The 25,737-nt window shown below is 36.7% G+C and overlaps 1 protein-coding gene across 7 annotated transcripts in view; it reads left to right on the top strand.

The window, feature by feature from the left end:
- Rad51b (RAD51 paralog B) overlaps nt 1-25,737 on the top strand; it is an 828,064-nt gene that overhangs the window by 37,118 nt on the left and 765,209 nt on the right. For all 7 annotated transcript variants that reach the window (XR_002390446.2, XM_087195304.1, XM_004837341.3 and 4 more), the window contains 3 exons: nt 3,270-3,406; nt 18,946-19,065; nt 20,092-20,275. Coding sequence is in view for 6 of the 7 variants with exons in the window: in XM_087195304.1 (XP_087051430.1) it covers nt 3,270-3,406; nt 18,946-19,065; nt 20,092-20,275 (441 nt within the window). In the remaining variant the exon portion in view is untranslated. The remainder of the gene's footprint in view (nt 1-3,269; nt 3,407-18,945; nt 19,066-20,091; nt 20,276-25,737) is intronic.

Raw genomic sequence — 25,737 nt, forward strand, 5'->3', positions numbered from 1 at the left:
CAATCTCATGAGGTAGCCTCACTTCTTTTTTTCTCTTCTCTTCTCTTCTCTTCTCTTCTCTTCTCTTCTCTTCTCTTCTCTTCTCTTCTCTTCCTTCCTTCCTTCCTTCCTTCTTCTTTCTTTCTCTTTCCTTCCCTCTCTCCCTCCCTCCCTTCCTTCCTTTCTTTCTTTTTTCACAAGGTCTTACTGTGTATCCAAGGTTCGCCTTGAACTCATGGCAATCCTCTTGCCTTAGCCTTCTAAGTGCTAAGATTACAGGCTTGCACCATCATACCTGGCAAGGTAGCCTTACTTTGTAACAACCTTTTCTGTAAGGAATAACTCCATGAGAGAAACATTAATCCCTTCCAAGATGGTGCCCCCCCCATTCCCGAGACCTAGTTACCTTCCATTAGGCTCCACCTATTAAAGGTTCCACGAACCCAACACTGTTACACTGAGGACCGAGGACCAAGTTCCAAGCACATTTAGGAGAATGAACAAACTGTATCTGAACCATAACAAAACATGGCCAGTATAGAATCTCTGTTGTACTCTATAAGGAGGGGAGGAGTGACGGAAAATAATTTGTGTCATAAGAGCTTGCAGACAAGAGGTTGACTGGTTATCTTACAGCAAAGATTGTAAGAGTTATTGAACTTAAAGATGAATGAAGCCGTTTTTTGTTTTTTGTTTTTGGTACCGGAGATCGAACTCGGGACCTTGCACCTATGAGGCAGGCGGTGGAACCACTGAGCTTGATCCCCGGCCCTGAAGCAGTTTTTAAAAAAGCGAAAAGGAATGTCAAATTTGCTTACCCCTTTTGAATGAAAAGTGTCTATATAATGTGCTACATAGATTAAAAACAAAGTAATATACCAATCAGTGGAATACTCTATCTCTTTAAAATAAAGGGGATTATTTTCACAATAAGTGCAAAAATAACTGCCCTTTTTAAAGGCAGAAATAAAAATTACTAAGAGTGTTTTAAAAACCAGTCTTTGGAAATATTATGTGATTTTTAAAATTAAAGATGGATATATCTTATAAGAATATTCTATTTGTATTCCTCTTCTCCTCCTCCTCCTACTACTGACTTCTTCCTCCTCTTCTTCCTCTCTCTTCTTTCTCTTCTTCCTCTTCCTCCTATCTACTATGATTACTTCTTCCTCCACTACTACGACAACTTCTGCTTCTTCCTCTTCTTCCTCTACTACAACTACTACTACTTCTTCCCCTTCCCACTTTTCTTCCCCTTCTCCTCCTTCTTCCTCTTCTCTTTCCCTTTCTCCTTCCCCTCTTCTTTCTTCTCTCCCTTCCCTCCCCTCCCCTTTCTTCTCCCTCCTCTTCTCTATCTCCTTTTCCTCCTTTTTCCTTTTTTCCTTATACAGGGCATTGAACTCAAGACCCTCAATCCAAGTCACATCCATAACTCCAACTTCCACTTAAAATTTTTTTTTTAAAGTTTGAGACAGGGTCTTGCTAAGTTGCCCAGGCTTGAACTTGCACCACCCTGCCTGGTGCTAGTTGCATTAATTAAAAAAAAACAAAAACAAAAACAAAAACACCTCACAGCAATATTTTCTATACTCTTAAAAAAAAGTCTTCCAAATAAAGTTTCAGTGGGCTAGGGGAGGGGTGATGGAGAAAGAAGAGATGTTCAAAGGGTTCAAAATTTCAATTATACAGGAGGAAAACATTTTAGTGTTTTTATTGTGAGGCATGGGGATTATAGTTAAAATAATGAACTATGTTTTTCAAAGTTGCTGAGTAGATTTTAAATTTCTTATCATAAGAATGTTCAGTATGTAAAGTGATGGATATGTAAATTAACATGATTTAATCATTCCATAAAGTATACACATCACGTCATATCCCTTAAATATATACAATTATTTTTGTCAATTAAAAACATTTAAGGGCTGAGGATTTAGCTCAGTGGTTCTGGTGCCTGCCTTGCAAGCACAAGGTCCCAAGTTCGATTCCTGGTACCAAAAAAAAAAAAAATTAAAAAAATTAAAAAAACCTCATAAAACAGTGCTACATATCTAATGGGTCATGAGTTTCTTGGTAGAAATTCATCATTCTGGTCATCACATATGATTTATATACTTTTCTGGTTGATTGTTAAACTTTAGCAAAAATAAATAAATGTAAGAAAAAATAGAAACCAAAATAAAACAAAAAACCTTTTCAGCAGTTTTTGACCTGTTGTGAAAAATGTTAAAATGCAACGTCTTTTGATTAGTTTATAAGAACAAATGATTGACATAAGGGAAGATAGAAATTATTAGTGCAAGTTCAACAAAAGTTTTTGATAATGGAAGGTATTAAAAATGAAAATAATGATTTAGTTAAGTCCAACAAATGATGTATTTCTTTAATTTTTATCTGTTCACCTTTGCAATTATCCCTTTCTTGGCTCTATAAGCCATTATAATTAAGTGGTAAGATAAGCAACACTAACAGTTCAGTCATAAGATTATAAAATATTTAAATCAGTGTTTTAAAGATTATTATAATTTCATTTTTACCATTGTTCCACTAAAAATGTTAATGTTTTTCTGGAAAATGAGGTGATTTTTTGAAAGATTAATAAGATATAAAACTTTCTAATGCTTGTAATTTTTGTTTTTAATTTGTATTTTATGTATATTTTGTATTATCTAGAACATAGTAGTAAAATAGTATATATTAATAAATATGCACTTATTGGAGGACTACAGTAAGGTTTGTTTGTTGGAATATGTGATCAGAGAAGTTTGGAGACCTCTCTACTCATGATCAGACAGATTATTTTTATTGGTAGCAGTAATTATTTATTCTAAAAGTCTAAGTCATTGTTATACACATTATAAACCAATACATAGATTGTATTATGCTTACCATGTGTATAACTCAGTTTCATATCAGACTGTTTTTCATTTCTGCCTGAGATTTTCTTTTTTCTCTATTCTCTTCCCATTGTGAAAAATGTTCATTGGTATTATTTTTGCAATGCCATTGTCAATGTGAATATATAAATGCATCGATGAAACTTCTAGCATATTTCAATTAAAATTTCTCATCTGAACTACAATTCACAGAGGAGGATTTGAGTGGCTATATTCTCTGTTCTCCCAAGGATACACATTACTAGTATAGCTCTGGATGCATGGGATGGAAATTAATTCATTACATGCAATGGATGATTTAGAACAGTAAGAGTAGACTTTTTGCAGCAGGTTCTTGAAATGATTTACTTTGACTGGCTTATAGTATTTATACAAACAATTAAATATTTTTTTTAGATTACAGGTCCACCAGGTTGTGGTAAAACTCAGTTTTGTATAATGATGAGTGTATTGGCTACATTACCCACCAACATGGGAGGATTAGAAGGAGCTGTTGTGTACATTGACACAGAGTCAGCATTTAGTGCTGAAAGGTAGGATATATTATTGTTTCCATTATAATGTGTTGCTGTTATAATATATACAGTGTGGAACATGTATAAATTTCATTAATTAATGCTTTGATCTTTATAATTTCTTGTGGTAGTTTCAGATTTGGATGGACATTGAGATGAATCATTAGGTTATTTGGGATCATTATATTCTTTTTATGTGTACATTTACATCTACAAACTTCCATCTTAGAAATGGTTTCATTATGTCTCATAGGTTTTGGTATGTTGTATTTCCACTGTCACTTGATTCAAGGAACTTTTTTCTTTCTTCCCTGATTTCTTCTGTGATCTATTGACTATTCAGTAATGTGTTATTTAATCTCCATGTGTTTGTGTAGTTTCTGTGACTTTGCTTTCTATCTTTATTATGCTATGATCTGATAGTATGCCAAGGATTGCTTCAGTTTTTAGATTTAGGCATGCTTTATGGCCTAAGACATAAACTATTTTGGAACATGTTCCATGTACTGTTGAGAAAAATATATATTCTGTTGTTGGATGGAACATCGTATAGATATCTGTTAAGTCCATTTGTTCAACGCTGTAGTTTAACTCTGAAGAATTTTTGTGTGGCTCTCCTATTTGTGAGACTCTGATATTTAAGTCCCCCACTATGATTGTACAGTAAGTAGTTCCTGACTTATGAATATTCAAATTGTGAACTTTCACTGATATGAACAGACCTCACATTTAGTTTTTTTATGCTTTACAATGTATATTTGTGTCAAAGGTGTATAAGACTGCCTTTGTCGGACTTATGAATGAATCTGACTTATGAATGTTCTCCCTAAACAGAACTTGTTTGTGTAGAGCTTTTACAAATTTCATTAATTTCTGCTCTGACTTGTTTGTAAGTCGAGGACTTACTGTATTGATGTTTATCTGTCTTTTTTAAGTTCAATAGTTTGAACATTTATGAAGTTGAGTGTACAGATATTCAGTGCATAGATATTTACAGTTGTTATTTCTTCCTGTTGAATTGTTCCCTTTACTAGTTTATAATACTAATTTCTGTCTCTTCTGATCAATTTTCACTTGAAGTTTGCTGTGTCTGAAAATAAGATAGCTACTCCTACTTGTTTTTGGGCTCTGGTTAAATGGAGTATCATTTTCCATCCTTTCACTTTCAGTCTGTGTGCTTCCTTTTGGATGGGATATGTCTTCTGTAGACAATATATTGTTGTATTGTATTTTTTATCCAATCTGCCAACCTGTATCTTTTGATTGGTGAGTTGAGACTATTGACATTGAGAGTTATTGTAAGGTGTTTATTGAATCCTGTCATTGCATTATTTCTTCAGTGCTCATTTTTGTTTTTACTACCCTCCCAGTTAATGTATACTTTCCTTTGGGCTCTTTGATGCTGGTAGTCTCCCCGTTTCTATCGAGAATTCCCTTAAGTATATTCTGCAGTATTGGATTAGTGGTCATGTATTTCTTTAGGATTTCTTTATTGTTGAAAGTCTTTACTTCTTCATCTAATTTGAAGGCTAATTGTGTAGGATATAAATGTCTGGGTTGACAATTTTGTTTTTTAGGGCTTGAAAAACTTTGCCCTAAGGTCTCTCTTGGCCTTTAAGGTTTGTGCTGAGAAATCTGCAGTTATTCTGATGGGCATTTCTTTATAGGTTATTTGCTGTATTCTCTCCTTTTGTTGAATTTCTGGAATTTTGATTATGCTGTATGTGGCAAAGCTCTTTTCTAGGCATGGCTGTTTGGGATTCTGTAAGACTCTTGTCATGAATACCGAATTCTTTCCCTAGATTTGGAAAATTTTCTGTTATGTTTTCAGTGAATAAATTTTTTTATACATTTTGAGTTGTCTTCTAATTTTTTCTTTATTCCTATAATTTTCAGGTTCCATTTTTCTTGAGTCTGTTAGCAGCTCTTGGATCCAGCTTGCATGGTGTCTTCCTATTTTTCTGGTATCATTGATCTTATGCAGTATTACATCTATGATGTCTTCTATTTCTGACACTTTGTCCTCATAGTTTTCAAGACTACTATCCATGCATTCCATTGAACTTTTTATATCGTCTATTTCTGCTTACTTTCTTTTTCATACTTTCTAATTCTTTATTGAAGTGTAGGCCATTCATGTATTGTCTTGCTTAATTCAATTAGTTTATTGTTTCTTCTTTAAGCCTGCCATACATTTTATTAGTAAAATCATCTATTTGTTTAATGAAATCCTGTGTGAGCTCTTTAAGTATTTTATGCATTTGCTTATAAGTTTCTTATTTTATCTCTTCAAATGCTTTGACCATTTGCCTTTTGAGTTCTTTGACTATATCTTCCTCTGCTTCAGTGTCCATGAGATTGGCTTTGGGGTCATCTTGTTGCCTTACTTTCTCGTGTTTCTGTGCTGTAGGTTTAAGATCAGTTAGGGTAGAGAAACTCTGTGGCTGTTGTGGATATCCCTTTGGTTAGGCTCTGTCTCCCTGTGATATGTCCCTGGGTTTGGTTATGTTTTGGTGTTTATATTCCTCTTCATCCTATTCAGCATAATATTTGAAGGTCTTCTTAGTGTCCAAATTCTGCTTGAGACTTGATCCCCAGGACCACTCACAGAAGAGAAAAACAAATTACAGCAGTGTTGACAATATAGTGATAAAGCAGGTAATTACATACAGTAAAAACTAATTAAAAGCCACAACTATAGTACCATTAACAATAGGTATTATCAATAATGGAGTCAAAGACCAATGAGTCATTGAGATCCCATAAGCACCAATAATAGATACAGCTATAGTATCCTTAACAATAGAAAAGAGATCTGCAATAGTAATGTAGAAACAAAGACATACCAAATATTGGTGTACAGTAGATATCTACTAAAAGCAACAATTACATCAGTATTAATAATAAAAAAGAATTCAGTAATAATAGCATATAGTCAACTAAATAGCCAAAAATTAGTAAAGCTTAATAATAATAAAAATGGAATATGTGAGATTAGGGGAAAATAAAAAGTAAAATTTGAAAAAGAAAAGGATGATGAGAAGGATGAAAGAAAAGTGAGATAAAAAATTAAAGAATAAGTTAATAGAATTAGTCAAAAGTAACATAAAAAGGCAAACATAAAAATGTAAAGAAAAATAAAAACAATAAAAACTAAGAGCACAAGGTAAGAAAAAAAGAAACTAAATCAAACCAAACCAAGCCAAAAAAAAAAAAAAAAAAAAAAACCCAAAAAACAAAGAGAAAGAGAAATGAGTTCAAAATATTTCTTTGTATATTTGGGTGAATGGTTTCTTTCCAGGGCCTGTGATATTGGAATCCGCCAGAAGGGATAATGAGTTACATACAACTAAGGCCTAATTTGTTTCCACACCCACTTTTTTTGCTGTGTGAGTCCTGAGTCCTGCCCTGCCCTTCCTACTATTCGTGGTCAGTCAGTGATCTGGTTCTGCCTTAGAACTGTGTTCACTCCAGTGGTTCTTAGTTTTGTGTTCTTCTGTGTGCTCCAAGGCAGTGCTCTCTCTAACTAGCTTTATGGCCTATGTGCTCATGAGGAGCCTCTCTTGTTCCAGAGGCCCCTCTATACACCGCAGGGTGTGGCAGCTCTCCAAACTGAGGTATTTCTTTGGTCATGTGGGCAGATGGGCAAAGCAAACAGACCACTGAGCTCCCTGGTGGACAAAGCAGTGTATGTGCTGGACATAGCAGTGGAGCAAATCAATCTGCTGGACTTAATGTCAGCACTTCCAGACTCAGTCTCCTCAGAAAACCACACAACCTGCCTGGCTTCTCACCACAGAGAGTGAGACTGCTGTGTCCTTTATAACCCGAGCTCACCACTTCATACATTTCTCAGGGGATTCACCATAGCCAGCCCCTTTTCTGGAATTGTCTTTGTTGGTCATCTCTTACCTAGTCACTGTGGTTGGATGAGCGTAGAGACCCTGAAGTGCAGTTGTTTTATGGCTTTTGATGTTCAGAGTAGCTTAGTCTAAAACAATAAACCCCTCCCAAAAATGGCTTCTGATTATATCACTCCCAAGTATGGTAGTTACTGCAGTGAGTTTCTTCTCCAACTCTAGCCTGCCATTGAGAAGGAGTCACTTTCAGAGTAAAATCCCTCTCTTAGTTACTTTCTCATCACTGAAACAAATTACTCAACACCCAAAGTTAAAGCAGGAAAAGTTTTTGTAGCTCATAGTTTGTAGACATTTCAGTTCATAGTTAGAAGGCTCCAAGGCAGGGTGGCATGGTGGAGAGGAATCACAGAGGAGAAATAGTTCATGGCATGGAAGGCAGACAGCAGTAGCAGCAGCAAGCAGCAGAAGCAGCAACACAGTATCAAAGAAGTATCAAAGACACAGTGACAGCAGCCTTCTTTCTGTCCCTTTTATTCTATCCAGGATACATGCCCTTAGGGTAGGTAGCACTCACACCCAGGGTGGGCCTTTCTATTATCCACACCCAGAACTATGCCAGACCAATCAGTGGACTAATTTAGTAATCACACAATCTGGGTCACAGCATCACACACTTAGTCCCAGCATCACACACTTAATCTCAGCATTACACACTCTAGATCTAGCCAACTTTGGAAAGCCCCACTGATCACTGCATGAGGCTTTGGGGGAACATCTAGACACAAGCCATAAAACCCCACACTATATTTGCAGCTTATAGTAACCACGGGCTTTTCTGGGTGCTACTGCTGCTGGTCTGTTGTTTCTCTCTGGGGTTGCTGGCCCTCTCTGGGATTACCTTATGTTTGCAGAGACATGACCTCTTCCTCTGGAGCTGGGATTAGTGTTCCAGATTGCTTCATTCTTTTCCCTGAGTTGTCTTCAGTTTCTCCAGCTTCTCTGTGATTTCTAGTTGTCCTGTTAGCTTGCTCTTGATTCCCTGAGCTTTCTCTCTTCACTAAATTTGTTGTTTTTCAGATATCTTGATTCTGGGTCCCAGAGAGACTATATTTTGCAGCTAGCCTTTACTCTATGTTTTTTTTTGGGGGGGGTACTGGGGATCAAACTCAGGTCCTTGTGCTTGCCAGGCAGGTGCTAAATCTATGGCCTGACTCTGCCATTTTTAATCCTCACATTTACCTTTTTTTTTAAGATCAAAGAATGCTAGGTGCTATTTTTTTCAAAATTGACATAGGAAGCAGTTTCTTGTTGTCTTTTCTATTCCTTATTGTTATAAGTGGGATTCTGGATATGCTGTGTTTTTCAAAAAGTTGGGAAGAAAGAGTATGAGGGAACAGTGATGAATATAAGTAGAAAATGGGAACAGGGAAGACTAATAAGAGAAAAGAAAGTAACCTGCTTTGTAACTTCTAGTTGGAAGTAAAATATTGGTGAATGGACATTCATAATTTGGGATGCTTGTGCAATTAGTGATTGACTCAATTCTCTTCTCTTAGTCAAGGTACATTATAATTGTAGCTCTTTGACTTTTTTAAAAGCATGTTACTACATGTTAGGTGTTTCCCCTATTTGTCTCTGAAGAATACTATTTAAATCAAAGTGGACTTGACCAGATAAACGCCAAATGAATTATTTTGCCTAGAGCTTATTACTTACCTTACTCTATATCTCTTGAGTATCTGTTCTTTCTGAGTATATGCCACTGATCTGGCAGCTCTTAGGGTTTGTGTATTCTATCTTTGTATCTTTAAAGCCAAATCCATGACTGACACATAATGACACAAATGTCTGAGACATTTTCTTTTCTTTCTTTTTTTTTTTTTTTACATTTTCTGATATCTCAGGAAATGATAAATAAGTGAACTGGCAGGTGGTACTCCTAGATTGTAAAATCCAAATGCTATTTTGTAGTGAAAGGAAAGAGAATTTCTTGAGAAATGCCTGATTCTAGCTCTGGAGAAGGAAGTTTTTGAGTCTGGAACATCAAATCAGATAGCAAGAATGCTATTAAAAACCCCTCAGTGTTGGGCCGGGGGTTTGGCTCAGTGGTTCTGCCGCCTGCCTTGCAACTGCAGGGTCCTGAGTTCGATCCCTGGTACCAAAAAAAAAAACCCTCAGTGTCAAAAATGCTTAGGAATCAACATGAAGAGTCTACCCTTGCCAAAGATGAAACAAATCAAACATCAGTAATAATAATGTCAGTGGATTAAAGCATGAAATATTTAAATTCATGAGACTATAATGATATTAAGAGAAAAAAAGAGCCAGCTGATCACCATTGAGGAATTCTGGAGAAGCAAGTTATTTTGAAAATTGATTTTGAAAAGTAGTCTTTCCTTTTCTACTGTTTATAAACTGTATTCCTGAAGATAAAATCCTTGTGGTACTTTGTGGTGGAAGAACAATTAAACATGAATGTGGTCAAGTTTGCAGACCAACTACCACTTTACAACACATGTAAAGAAGGGTGGAACCCATTAAGCTACTCTAGAGGGATGCATCAGCAAAATCCAAACTGTGGATAGTGGCGGAACAGCCTGCTTTCTTTCAAAGATAAGTTGTAAGGATAAAAATTGAGAAAAGGAGAAGTATGATGGTTAAGCTGTCAACTTGACTGGATTAAGAAAATCCTAGGGGAGGTGACTGGATCATGGGGGTACTGTTTTATATTCAATCGTGGATAAATGCACTGATAACCATAGCTCAATGTGTTGTTAGGAGGTGGAGCCCGGTTGGAGGTGTGTCCCTAGGGATGTGCCTTTGGGGAGTACATCTCTTGCGGATGCCCTTCCCCTGTGCTGTTTCCCAGCCACCATGAAGTGAGCATGCCTTCTGCCATGATGTTCTTACCTTGAAGCCAGCCAACCATGAACTCAAACATTTGAAACTGTGAGACAAATTAAACTTTTCCTCCCTTAAGTTGTGGGTGTAGATATTTTGTCTAACCACTGGAAAAACTGAGTAATATGAGAAAGAACCTTTGAATTAAAACAGATTTAAAAGATGTGTTGATCAGTTGCAGTGAAGTCCACTCATTTAGATTATAACCTAAAGAGCCAACAAACAAAATCAAAACCAAACAGAACCAAAACCAAACAAAACCAAAGCAACAACCCCCACCAATAAAAAAACTGCAGAAGGATAAATACATCAGATCACTAAAAATGTGAACATGAAAATATATTTGATATGAGAGCAGTAAGGACATTGTTTTACTCAGAATTTTTAAGCAAAGGTGAGCCTCTTGGGCTGCCATACCACTGCCCCAGAGCGCCAAGGAGCAGAGCTCCCCCAGTGCAGAGAGGTGAGACTCTTGGGCTGCCGTACCACCACCCCAGAGTGCCGAGGAGCAGAGCTTCCCCCTCCCACCCTGTGCAGAGGAGGTGAGCAGCACAGGCGTAAGCACCACTGCCCACCATGGGTGTGCTGAGCCATTACCTGGATCCACACTGCAGAGTTGCAGGGGTCATAAAGTACATTGTTCTGAGCTCAAGAAGATAGATCAGAAGTGAACAACAGAAAGAGCGCCTCTCTGAGGCTCCTTAATGAAAATTAAAGCCCACTGGAAAAGTGAAGAAAATCATTGCAATAAAGACACACCAGACCAGCAGATCCCAACCAGGACTCTGCCCCGACCCCAGAGGCTGGGGCACATGAGCCCAAGCCAAGGGCCTGCCTGGAAAAGAGCTGCACAGGCACACAAACAACAGCCAGAGGTTTGCCCCGATACCATCAGTAAGTGCACGAGACCCTAGGCAGAAGCTTGCTCACACAACAGGAACTGGGACGCACAGCCCCCAGTCAAAGGCCCTCCCAGACAACAGGTACATAGGGGCTGTAGCCAGAAGCACACCTAGATACCATCCCAAGTCTGCACAGGCCCGAGCTAGAAGCACACCCAGACAACAGATCAGCCCAGGGATCCAGAAGGTCACCTTGCTGAACCCAGGAATTAGTGTACTGATGAGCAGCAGAGAAGAGGCTGCTCTGGGGCTTGCTAAGGATTGAAGACCATTAGTTGAGGAAAAAGTTGCCTCAACAAAGGCACAGCAAGGCTGCATCTGTTGAAATGAAAAGACATGTAAACAAGTCTCAAAAACAGACTTCCAGATCACCTACAGCAACCCCAAAGGGAAACAAGATGGAACACTCTGATACTCAACCACCTGGACTCCCTGAACTAGCAACAACAGAGGATCTGGAAAAAATGAAATCAGAAATAATTTCTCAGATAAAAGCAGAGATTGTGGTCATAGTGCAAGACATGATTAATAAATCTAGAGAGGAGCTGAGGAACATGATGGAATTCCAACATAGGAAACAAATGGAATCCATAAAACAGATGCAAACAGATTTCCAGGACATTAAAAACTCCACTGAAAGTCTATGCAGCAGAATGAGCCAATGTGAGGACAGAATTTCAGATATGGAAGATAAGATTGCAATTAATGACCAGGAAAAGAAAAATTGCTTCAAAATTATAAGGGAATATGAGAAATTAATCCAGCAGCTGCTAGATGATGCAAAGAAGAATAACATAAGACTGATTGGAGTCAATGAAGAAAGAGGAGAGAGTGCAGATGACATAAAAAATTTGTTCACAGAAGTAATGGCAGAAAACTTCCCAAACAGGGGAAAAGAGCTTGACATACAGATAAGTGAGGCATATAGGACTCCAAATAGCCTTGATCACAAAAAATCTACACATAGGCATACAATTGTTAAGATTCCAGAAACTCAACAGAAGAACAAAGTTCTACAAGCAGTTAGAGAAAAGAAACAAATCACATAAAAGGAAAGCCCATCAGAATCACAGCAGACTTCTCAACCCAAACCCTCAAGGCAAGAAGAGCTTGGAGTGACATATTCCAAGCCCTAAAAGAAAACAGCCTCCAACCCAGATTGATGTACCATGCAAAACTATCTTTCAAAACTGATGGAGAAATAAGATACTTTCATGACAAAGAGCACCTTAGGAACTTCATGAATACCAAACCAGCACTCCAAAGAATTTTACACGATATCCTAGGAATGGACATTGAGGACCACAACCCCAGGAAGCAAAGCAGAATGAACCCATCTGGCATGACAAGAAATTAAATGTAAAGGGGGAGAACCCAACAAAAAGAAAGAGTCATGGCAATGACAAGTCAATATGTTTCAGTTATAACCATCAACGTTACTGGTCTCAATTCACCAATCAAAAGAAATAGACTGGCAGAATGGGTCAAGAAGCAAAATCCAACAATATGCTGCATACAGGAAACACACTTAATTCAAAATGAAACTCATAGACTGAAAGTTAAACGGTGGAAAACAATACTCCATGCAACAGGAACCTGAACAAAAGCAGGAGTAGCTATCCTCTTTGCAGATCAAGTAGATTTCAAACCAGCACTGATTAAGAGAGACAAAGAAGGACACTACATCCTTGTAAAGGGAACAATCCAAGAGGAAAAGATGACAATTATAAATATCTATGCACCAAACACTAGTTCACCCAACTATATAAAACAAATACTAACGGACCTGAAAAGTCATATATGCACTAATACAATTGTAGTGGGGGACCTCAACACCCCACTGTTACCAATAGATAGATCAACTAGACAAAAAAAATAAGTAATGAAATACTTGAACTCAATCGAACTCTTGAACAAATGAATTTAACAGATGTTTACAGAGTCTTCCACCCCACAAAATCAGAATACACATTCTTCTCAGCTGCACATGGGTCATTCTCAAAAATAGACCATATACTCACACTTAGAACATGTTTAAGTAAGTGCAAAGGAATTGAAGTTATCCCCTGTATGTTATCAGACTATAGTACGATGAAATTGGAGATCCATAGCAAAAGAAACTGGAAAAATTTCATAAACACGTGGAAATTGAACAACACACTTCTGAATAACCAATGGGTCACAGAGGAAATTAAAGAAGAAATCAGACAGTTCCTTCAATTAAATGACAATGACAATACAACATATCGGAATCTATGGGACACAATGAAAGCTGTCTTATGAGGGAAATTCATAGCAGTGAATATGCATATTAGGAAAACAGAATGAGCCCAATTAAACAACCTGATGCTGAACCTCAAGCTTCTAGAAAAAGAAGAGCAGGACAACCCCAGAGCTCATACAAGGGAGGAAATTATAAAGATCAGAGGAGAAATCAATGCAATGGAGACTAAGAGAACAATACAAAAAATCAGTGAAGCCAAGAGTTGGTTCTTTGAAAGAATCAACAAAATTGACAAACCCTTAGCCAACCTTATCAGAGAAAGGAAAGAAAAGGTGCAAATTCATGCAATTAGGAATGAAAAGGGTGAAATGACAACAGACCCAGCAGAAATCCAGAGGATCAGCAATACCTACTTCCAGAACCTATACACCAATAAGATGGACAACACAGAAGAAATGGACAGATTCCTAGATACATATGAATTACCAAAGTTGAACGAAGAAGACCTAAAAATTCTGAACAACCCAATATCAACCAATGAAATTGAAAACGTAATTAAAAACTTATCAACTAAGAAAAGCCCAGGCCCTGATGGCTTCACTGCTGAATTCTACAAGACATTTAGAGAGGAACTGCTGCCACTACTGTTTAAACCCTTCAATGAAATTGAAAGGGAAGCAATACTCTCAAATTCATTCCTGGAAGCAAGCATCACCTTGATCCCCAAAGCAGAGAAAGACCCAACCGAAAAGGAGAACTATAGGCCAATCTCACTAATGAACATAGATGCAAAAATCCTTTAAAAGATACTGGCAAACAGAATGCAGAAGATCCTCAAGAAGATCATACACCCTGATCAAGTGGGATTCATCCCAGGGATGCAGGGATGGTTCAATATAGGCAAATCAATCAATGTAATACACTGTATCAATAGAGCCAAGGACAAAAACCATATGATTATCTCCATAGATGCAGAAAAAGCATTTGACAAAATCCAACATGCATTTATGATAAAAACCTCAAAAAATTGGAATAGATGGTCTCTACCTCAAACTGATAGAAGCCATCTATGAAAAACCAACAGCCAATATCATACTAAATGGTCAAAAACTGAAATCCTTCACACTAAAATCAGGAACAAGACAAGGATGTCCATTATCACCACTCTTGTTCAATATAGTTCTGGAAACATTACCCACGGCAATTAGACAAGAGGAAGAAGTAAAAAGAATAAAGATAGGAAATGAAGAAGTCAAATTGTCATTATTTGCAGATGACATGATACTCTATATAGAAGACCCCAAGAACTCCACCAAAAGTCTTCTAGACTTAATAACCAAATTCAGTCAAGTAGCTAGTTACAAGATCAACACACAAAAATCAATAGCTTTCCTCTACACCAATGACAGACTCACTGAGAGAGAAATAGGGCAAATAATTCCTTTCACAATAGCATCCAAAAAACTGAAATACCTAGGAATCAACCTAACGAAAGAAATCAAAGACCTCTTCTCTGAAAACTATGGCACTCTGAAAAGAGAGATTGAAGATGATATCAGAAAATGGACAGACATCCCCTGCTCCTGGGTAGGAAGGATTAATAGAGTGAAAATGGCCATACTTCCAAAATTGCTATATAGATTTAATGCAATTCCAATTGAGATCCCAGCAGCATACTTCATGGACCTTGAGAAAACAATCCAAAAATTCATTTGGAAGAAGAAGAGACCCAGAATAGCAAAAGCAATTCTAGGTAACAGAGACATGGCAGGGGGTATCACAATCCCCAACCTGCAACTCTACTACAAAGCTACTGTGATAAAAACAGCATGGTACTGGCAAAGAAACAGACCTGTGGACCAGTGGAACAGATTAGAAGATGCAGAAACAACGCCAGACACACTCAGCCATCTCATCTTTGAAAAAGGAGCCAAACACCCTCACTGGAGGAAAGATAGCCTCTTTAATAAATGGTGCTGGAAAAATTGGGCTTCAACTTGCCAAAGATTAAAACTAGACCTATATCTCTCACCATGCACTAAACTAAAATCAAAATGGATTAAAGATCTAAATATTAAAATAGAAATGCAGAACTGGCTGGAACAGAGGTTAGGTAGAACTCTTGAAGACACTGGTGTAGGAAAAGATTTCATGAAGAAAACTTCAGTTGCCCGTGAACTAGCACAAACAATCAACAAGTGGGATCTCTTCTTATTAAAAGGCTTCTGCACAGCAAGAGAAACCACCAGCAGTGTGAAGAGACAACCCACAATGTGGGAAAAAATCTTCACCTGTTCTTCCTCAGACAAAGGTCTACTATCTCGAATCTCTAAAGAACTTGAAAAGATCAGACCTCCCAAATTTAAAGACCCAATCCAAAAATGGGCATCTGAAATGAACAAACATTTCTCAGACAAAGAAGTAGAAATAGCAAATAAATACATGAAAAAATGTTCAGCATCACTGGTCATTCGAGAGATGCAAATGAAAAGAATGCTGAGATTCCACCTCACTCCAGAAAGAATGGCTGCTATCAAGAAATCAACCAATAACAAATGCTGGCAGGGGTGTGGGGAAAGAGGAACCCTGCTCCACTGCTGGTGGGAGTGCAGACTGGTGCAAGCACTGTGGAAATCAGTATGGAGATACCTCAAAGAACTAGGACTGGAAGTCGCATTTGACCCCGCTAGTCCACTGCTGGGGATCTTCCCCAAAGAATTAAAAGAATCATACCACAGTGATATATGTGCGGCCATGTTCATAGCAGCACAGTTTGTAATAACTAAAACTTAGAAACACCCCAAATGCCCATCAACTGGAGACTGGATAAAGAAAATATGGTTTTTTAATAAAATGGAGTACTACTCAGCCATAAAAAATGAGAAATTAGAGACATTTATTGCTAAATGGATGATGCACATTGAGGCTATATTCTTAAGGGAAATAAATAGGACACACATGTGTAAATACCGAATAGTTTCTCTAGTGTGAGAAACTGAAAGTGTAAATAAGGACTAAAACTGTATAGTAAGTAGTGTGAAATAGGAAGAAAAGGGGCAAAGGGAAAGGAAGTGGGAGGTGCAGGGGAAAGGAAAGAAGGGAATGGGATTAATATGAGAAAATCGAAAAATAGGACCAACATCTTTTTAAATAGGGAGGACTGGAGGGGTTGAAGTGAGGGCTGGGCAAGGGTGAAAAATAAGAACCAAGAGAGATTATGTAAAAGTGCAAATTTCCAATGATGAATGTCATTATATTTTATACCTAAAATGTATCAGTGATTAGAATGAATAATTGAAAATGCAAAATAAGAAGAAAAAGTCCAAAGGATAGTGGTAGTGGGAGGGGCAGGGGAAAGGAAAGAAGGGAAAGGAAAAATGCTGAGAAATGGGAAAAATGGAAATAAAGTCTTTGTATATAGGGAAGGGTGGAGGGGGTGAAGGGAGGGCTAGGAATGGGGGAAAAAAAAGAACCAAGAGGCATCATGTAACGCTACAAGTTCCCAAAGAGAAATGTAAATGTGTTGTATACCTAAAATGTACCAATAAAAGAATTTAAGAAAAAAAAATACTTGTTAAATGGATGAATCTTAAGTATGTCCCTTTAGACGAACACTTTTTATAAAAAGATATCCACTAGATGGCATTGTTTTCAAGCTCATATACTTACTGTCTGGAAAAAAAAATAGAGTTTTGCCCTAAAGAAAAACTACATTTATATTTTTGAGGTTTTTTTTCTAAAATGAAAATCATTTGGAAATGCTTATAGAAAGCTGCAGCATACTGGTGTATAAATAATCATTCAGTACAGTTATTTGGCATGATAACTATGAGTAAAGGTGGTTCATTTTCACACGCTGACTGCCATTTGACCATTCTCAATCCACTGGTTGAAATCCAACCTAGTGCTAGAGGGCAGAAAATTACTTTTGCCTGTCAGCTGTGCCATTGTTGCCAATAGACTAGCTATTCCCAGTTTGATTCTTGATCAACTATGAATTCAAACCTTGAGAAACTTCCATGTTTCTGGCAGAATTTTCTGGTCAAAACCATACCTGTGCTATTAAAAATTGGTGTTTTATTTTTTAAGTTTACTTCTCTAATACTAAACTCAACAAATAGCTCCCCTAGTAGAGGAATTTGCACATTTCTACCAAATCCTCAGAATTTGGCAGTCTACTTTTGCCAAGGCAATACCGTTTTTTCTTGATTTCCTCACTTAGTTCACCCCCTTCTTCCATTTTAATCCCTGTGCCTCTCCTGAATGCTAATCTGATCCACTTTGTTCTCATTATGCACCTCTTTTGATACTATTCTTACTCATGAAGTATTTTTCCTCTTCATGTTCAACCTAATTATGTTTTTTCCAGTTTGTTCAAAATATACTTTAATAAAATTGTTGACTTTTTATTTCTCTCTTCTTGTTTTTCTGTTTTAGGTTTTACTCTTTCATTTCTGAGTACAGCATATGTAAGGAACTCATTTTGTTTATCTCTTTAAAGTTCTCAGCCTCTTGAACTGTTTAGAGATTAAAACACTGTGCTTTTGTACTTTTGTGCCTCTAAATGGAACATAAAATATAGGATGATTTTAGTGTTTACAGTTTCTCCTCCAGTCTGATTGGATGACTAAGTGTAGGGCAGATAAAGTGTCATTTTAAGTGGATTACAGTTACACTCAAAGAGTTGTATTTTTAACACTTTGAATTGAAATATTTGTAAGTTCTTGTAATGGTCTGTATCTTATTTTATTAATGATGATAGTTGTCTCTGTTTCACCTTGTCATTCTTTTGTGCTTGGCCTACCCCATATATTACATATAGCTTTGAGATCAGAATTCAGTGTTTAGGAGACCATTTTTTGTTTTGTCTACTAAGAAACAATTAGATAGTATTTATTTAGATAATTTTCTTTTTATGAAGGAACCATTGGGTAGGATTTATTTGTATGAATTAAGTTTTAATTGAAAAAGCACAGTTTTCTGGAATGAGATGTGAAGATATTACTGATACTTTATTGTTAGAATGATAATATACATTTTAAATATACATTGTTCATTCAAGAAAATAAAAGCATTTTTATTATTTCCTAATATATCTTATAGTTTCTAGATAAAATATTTATTTATTTTTTAAAAGCAATGGCAAAGTTTATTTGAAAAAACAAAAGTGAAGAGTGATAGAGAAATTGGCTCTGCAGAGCAAGCTTGGGCCAAGTAAAAGAGGAAAAAGCAAGATAAAAGTACACCATGGGGCTGGGGATTTAGCTCAGTGGTTCTGCCGCTTGCCTCGCAAGCTCAAGGACCCGAGTTTGATCCCAAGTACCAAAAAAAAAGATAAAAGTACACCTTGGAGGGAGCAGGGCAGGCTTTTGAGAGGAAAGCCATGATAGCCTAAAGTATTTATAAGGACATCTTATTCCCTGAAAAATCTGAGAGATGTTTGCTCAAGATTAAAAGTCCTTGCTGATCTCATGCTTTGACTGCCAACCTCTATTAGTGTTTATTTAAAAAGGAAAGCTTGCATTTAAAACTTGTGTGTATTTAAAGCCATTTTTAAAATCTGCTCTATTGGTAAGTCTCCTATTTCTCTAGTGAAATTCATTAGAGGCTCAGCAACGTGACTTCAAATACATTGACTATTTTCTCTTGTGGTACTTTTTTCCCTCACAGACTGATCGAGATAGCAGAATCCCGATTTCCTAGATATTTTAACATTAAAGAAAAATTACTTTTGACAAGTACCAAAGTTCATGTTTTCCGAGAACTTACTTGTGAAGAAGTTCTACAAAGGTACTGTTTTAGATTTTAATATTTAAGTAATACTTTGAAGATTTATTTTTTGTCTTTTATATTTTCAGCTTCTGAATAGAAGAAATTCATATATATTAGGACTATGGGAAATCTTTCAGTGTTTTACACTTGATCTTAGCCAAAAGGCCGAGAAGCGATTGTTTCAGTTTTTTATTTGCTGTAACTTTTTGAAGTATTTCTTTAAAAATGAAAAAATAGTAAATGAATAAAATGTTTCAGATTTTCGAAGTGGCATACCAATTATCTATTGTTTCATTAAATTACTTTAACGTTACCAGTTTAAAATAGCAAACGTATATTATCTTTTATAATTTCTGACAGTTATTATCTGGGATTGGCTTAGTTGGGAATTTCCGTCTCAGAATTGCTCAAGAGATTGTAGGTAAGCTTCTGGCCATGGCTGTAGTCATCCAAAGACTTGACTAGGCTGGGATATCTGCTTCCAAGCTTACTAGAGATGTTTTGAAGTCCTCCATTCCTTACTATGTGGGGTTCTCCATTGACTCACAACATGGCAGCCTGTTTCCCCCAGAGTGAGTGATCTGAGACAGGCAAGGGAAAGAGTGTCCAAGATGAAGATTGTAGTCTTTTATAAGACTGCTCTCAGAAATGATGTACTATCATTTTATCATATACTATTAGTCACACAGACAAACTCTGGTACAGTGTGGGAGTGGCAAGGATACAACATGCTAGAAGGTAGCAGTAAGTGGAGCCATTTGGAAATTGGCTACCACAAATAGTTTTACTCTAAAATTGGAGCTTTAGTGGTATCATAGTAGAACCTCAGACTTCTTCAGCTAAATGAAAATATTTTGCTTTATTTCCAGAAAAATGCAGTGTAATAGCTGAGAATAAATTATATTTACTGAATTTCTGCAGACAGAACTATAACTTAGCTAAGAACAATTTGCTGTTGTTTTAAAGTTGATTAACCTTTGCAATGCTCTATTTTAAAGTTGTATTTTAAATTTGTCTACCATTTTACAAATTCTGCTGTTATAGGATTGAATCTTTGGAAGAAGAAATTATTTCAAAAAAAGTTAAAGTTGTGATTATTGATTCCATTGCTTCTGTGGTCAGAAAGGAATTTGATACACAACTTCAAGGCAATATGAGAGAAAGAAACAAATTTTTGGCCAAAGGCGCATCCTTACTGAAGTATTTGGCTGAGGAATTTTCAATCCCAGTAAGTTTTTTTCTTTCTTTTATATTAAGTTCACTGGCTTTTAATGTCCAGTAGTAAAATTAGCAGAAGATGTAAAACAGATGTATGTTTTAAAAAGGTAGCATAGTTTCATTGCTATAGAAAGTATTACTATTTTCTTGAATTAACTCATCTCCTGAATTACAGTGGTACCTTGGTTCACCAACTTGATATTTTCCATGATTTTGGTTGCAAACTGAGTTGGACAAGAACTGAATCAAATTCAGTGGTTAGGTTCAGTTTTGACCTTATAGGAAAATTTGATTCAGTTCTCGTCTAGTTCAATTTGCGACCAGAATCATGGAGAGAACTGAGTTTGTGAAGCAAGGTACAACTCTAGTTTACTCTCTTCATAATTCATCACTAGGGAAATTTGTCATAATTTGTCTTTAAACATTTCCATAGTCAACTTTTTTCCCATCTTGTCATTTACTCATTGTGCATGGTTTTTTTTTTGGTACTGGGGATCTAACTCGGGTCCTTGCACTTGCGCAGCAGGCGATGAAACCACTGAGCTAAATCCCTAGCCCTCATTGTGCATGTTTTATATCATTTGTTACACTGAGATAGCTATTAAGTAGTAAAACTCCATGAAATTTTTCAGGTTTATTTCTATAGAGTTTCTTTCTTTTTCTTTTCCTTCCTTCCTTCCCTCCTGCCCCTCTTTCTTTTTTTCTCCTTTTCTTTTTGCAGTACTGAGGATCCAGTATCACTAAGCCATATTTTTAGCTCTTTTTATTTTTTATTCTGAGAGAGGACCTCACTAAGTTGCCTAGGTTGGTCTTGAATTTGTGATTCTTCTGCCTTAGCCTCCCCTGTATCTGGGATTGCAAGCTTACAACATTACATTTGGTTGAAGTTTCTTTTTCTGCAATAGTTGTCAGTTTTATAAATATTTTGGGTTGAAATTCTGTGTTATTTTGTTCAGTGCTGTTTTATACACAGTATGATTTCGTTTTCTTCAAATAGCAAGTGGTCAACCATTAATGAATGTTGGGGTACTAGTAATGAAAGTGCCATGAGACACTGTTGGCATGGCTTTCAGTTGTGGGCATTGTGATTAGGAAATATAAAGATGAGGGAATATTGGAAAGGTTTGTGGTGAATAAACTACAATATGTAAGTGTATGCCAAGTTACACTCCCATGTACAGCATGTGGAAGAGTATACTTGTTTGACAGCATCAGCAACACTTGGAATTATTAGGCTTTTCGATTTTAGTCATGAGGTAAAATTTGGTTATGATGTCATAATTTTTAAATTTGTTTTTAGAAAATTGAAATCTTGGATCTTTGCAAGATAAAGAGTATCATGAATAGTTTAAACTACCATTCAGTCTTTGAGATTTATAAAGCCAAAAAAGAAGTTAAGGGAGAAAATATGACATATAGAAAGTTCTACATATTTTAATGTTTTTAATTCAAAATCATGTGCTATAGTTTATCTTGGGTAGTGGATACTCATCTTCTAAATTTTCTTATAGTTGGTTGAAATGATAAATTTAAATTCATGTTTTTCATTATTCAAGGAACATAAGGGAATCTAAAAATATTTTATAGAGATACTTGATTAAATGGAAATGTAAATATCTGTACTTTATTAATTCATATGGTTGCTTGACATAAACCCATGCAAAATATGAAATTCTCTTTTCCTTTTTTTTTGTTTTAGTGTTTTTTATTTTTATTTAGGGAGAGGAGGGAGGAGGATACACAGGGTGCAAAGGGGCTGAGATCAGGTGAAATTTTCATTTTTCCTCCAACCAGAAGTACTGTCATTCTTATGGCAGGCTCACCTGAAGGGCACATCTTGCATTTGTAACAGCATCCAGGACTGTTCTGTTCACTTGGACAAATCATGTGCACTGACATCATGTGAGCAGATCTTGTTGTGTTTCTAAGGGGGACAGGCAGAGATGGCCTCCTGGATCCACTAAACAGGCTCATCCATTGGCTGCCAATAGAAGCAGGGAGGACAGAAGACTCATCACAGGGACAGTGACCAGATACTTGCAGGGGGAGGAGGAGGAGAGTGATGAGAGACTTGGGAAGGCCAGTGCTAGAGACTCCAAGTGGGCCACCCTTCGAGAAGGGATGGAGGATGGAGAAAAGAAGATGAGCTAGGATAGGATGGAGAAAAGAAGATGAGCTAGGAAGGTATGAGGGTGGAGGCGAGAGAGAGGTGCCATGTGCTACAAATAAAGCAGAAAAACATCTTCCAGTAAGACTGCCTTGTCCAGATACCACTGGGACTGCGGGCTGGGGTCTTGGGTGACCCTCTTCCTTACACTGACACAAAAAGTGACAAAAAGCTACTTTGGAGTCCCTAAGGTGCTTCCTTCCTCAGGTTCCACACTAGACATAACTCAGAGCCCAAGCAGCTGTCACACCAATGGTGACAAGGGCAAACTGGGCACAGTCAATCCCCTGTACATACAGCAAGCTCTCTAAGCCAGGTCTCAGGGACACCAGCAGGGCACACAGCAGCTCCTGCAGGCTGTTGATGGGCTAAGGACTCCAAAGTGTTTGAGGAACTGGAAGTTCTGCACTTTTCTTGGAATGATAGAGTAGGATGACTTCCTTCTGTTTTTGACTTTAAAACAAGCTCAGAGCACAGTGGCTCAGAGCAGACTTTTGTGAGGCAGCTCTGTAGACTCAGGCTGTCTTTTGGGGGGGCTTCTAGGCTTCTCTAGAACTGCAGGCTCACCTTGGTTTGACCAGGCTCCCCTAAACCCAACCAGGACAACTCCTCATGACCCTGCTTTAGGGACCACATGCTTTGCTGCAGCCACAGCCAAACTGATGTCCAAGAGTTCCTGTCACTGTGATTTAGTGATGAGCTGGGTGGGACACCGCAGGCTCCAGAAAGAAGAGGAAAGGAAAGTGACAGGTCATGGAAGGCCGAGACAAGGAAGTGAATGGAAGCAGTGGCCCCCAAAGGACGGGGTGGGGGTACCCTAAATCTCAGCATGCCAATGGGGCCTGTGGTGTGTCTGCCACTCATGCCATCCTGGTCAATCTGGGAAATGACAGGGACTGTACCTCCACAACTCTTTTCCTTTTAAATAGTAATTGAAGGCTAATGCTTTTCATTTTATTTTTTCTGGGATGCTTTATCTTTCTGAGAAAGGGACTCTGCTCTTTGTTTTGTTTTTTTTTTCATTTATTAAGTTTATTGGTACATTTTAGATATACAATATGATGACATTCATCATTGGGAATTTATACCTTTATGTGATATATCTTGGTTCTTTTTTTTTCTCCCATTAAGTTTATTGGTACATTTTAGGCATAAAATACAGTTACATTCACCATTGGGATCTTGTACCATTACATGAGTATCTTGGTTCCTTTTTTCCCCCCCTTCCCCTGCCCTCCCTTCACCCCCTCCACCCTTCCCTATTTGCAAAGACTTTGTTTCCATTTTTTTCCTTTTCTCATTTTTTCTTTTCCCTTCTTTCCTTTCCCCTACCCCTCCCACTTCCCCTGCTCCTTTAGACCTTTTCTTTCTATTACACAATATCAATTATACATTTTAAAAATTACAATATCAAGATCTAGGAGACATTACCACAGATTTTACAGAATTTAAAAGGATATAGAAAGCATATTATGAAAATCTTTTTTGAAATAAATTTGATAACTTCTAAGAAGTATCTTGGAAGACAAATTAATGAAACTAACTCTGGAGGAAATATAAAATTTGAATAGCACCCATTAAAGAAAGTATATTCCTAGCTTGAAAACCTACCTATATGACAACACCAGGCTCATATACATTTTAACTGATAAATTATATCAAACATTTAAAGCAGAAAAAAGAAGGAACACTTCTCCTCTCATTTTAGGAAATCAACATTGTGTTAATCCTAAAATTGGATAAAGATAATAGAAGAAAAAAGTATGAACATAGATAGAAATTTGTTTAATAAAAAAAACTATTAGAAGTCAGATCTGGCAGGATGTAGAAAGTGGTTTTATTATAGGTACGGCAGTGTTAGTTCAGCATTGGAAGATCCACCCCCATAAGTCATCATTTTAACAGAGGAAAGGAAAAAGCCATATGATCCTGTCACTAGTTGGAGAAAAAGTATTGGACTAAATTCTATAGCTGTTCATGGTAAAAGCTATCAGGAGACTAGAAGTAGAACAGAACCTTCTTAACAGATCAAAGACATGTACTCCATACTTCCAGCAAAAACCCCTTATATGAATGGAGAAGATACAATGCTTTCTCCCTAAGGTGGGGAACAAGGGCAGATATGTCTACTCTTCATCTGTTCATTATACTTTGAAATATAGGCCCAAACCAAAATAGTCTGACAATAAAAAGAAACAAATAGCATAGGATTGGCAAGGTAGAAGTAAAATCTTTATATGTAGATGAAATGATCATCTACAGAGAAAATACTAAGAAATCTGTAGGAGCCCCTAGAACTTGTATTTGAATTTAGCAGGATTAGAAAACACAAGGTATATATAAAAACTCAGGTCTATGTATACTTGCTATAAATGAAGAATTGGATACTGAAATTTAAAAGGTATGTAGGAGTACAAAGGACCTAGAAAAGTTTAAAAAAAAACAACAGTGTTGGAAGACGTTATTACGTCATTTTAAGACTTGTTCTAAAGCTACAGTAATCAAGGCAGTGTTGGTGTAAGGAAAGACATATAGATCATTTGAATAAAACAGAGAATCTAGAAATAGAACCACATATATATGGTCCACTGAGTTTTGAAAGATTATTTAAAATTAACATTTTATTGAATATAAATTCAATTCAAGAGCAGAGGAAAAGATAGTGTTTTCAGCCAATGGCACTGAACATCTGGTATCCGTATATAACAAATTAACCTCAGCCCTTTATTTCCATGCACAAAAATAACTTGAAAGGATCTATGAACCTAAATATGAAAGACTAAAACTGTAAAATTTTAAGAAGAGATTATAAGGGAAAATGTTTATGAATTTAGGGTAGGCAAGAATTTCCTTGGATATAAAAACATGATATATATAAAGAAAAAATTGATAGATGAGATTCCATCAAAATTTAAAACTTTTAATGACATTGTTAAGAAAATGGAAGTAGTCCTTCAACAGACCATATTTATAATACATATAACCTATGACCAGAATATATAAAGAACTCTTACAGCTCATTAATAGACAACCCAATTAAAAAGTAGACACAAGAAGATGATCAGTAGTCAGTACAGCACAAGGAAAAGTGTGCAACACTAGAATCAGAAAAATACTAATCAGTACAATAACAAGATTGAATTATACAATCATTAGGGAGATGAAGTTAAAAGTTTTAAAAGAACAAATGTCAGCTTATGTGTGAACCAGTTAGAATTTTCTAATACTGCTAATGTGAATGTAAAATGATAAAACCATTTTGGAAAACAATATAGAAATTTCTTGTATTATTGTTAAGAACCAAC

This window comes from Heterocephalus glaber, unplaced genomic scaffold (assembly GCF_053883595.1).
Source record: "Heterocephalus glaber isolate CG9 unplaced genomic scaffold, H.glaber_assembly_v1.0 deba00001608, whole genome shotgun sequence".
Lineage (NCBI taxonomy): Eukaryota > Metazoa > Chordata > Mammalia > Rodentia > Bathyergidae > Heterocephalus > Heterocephalus glaber.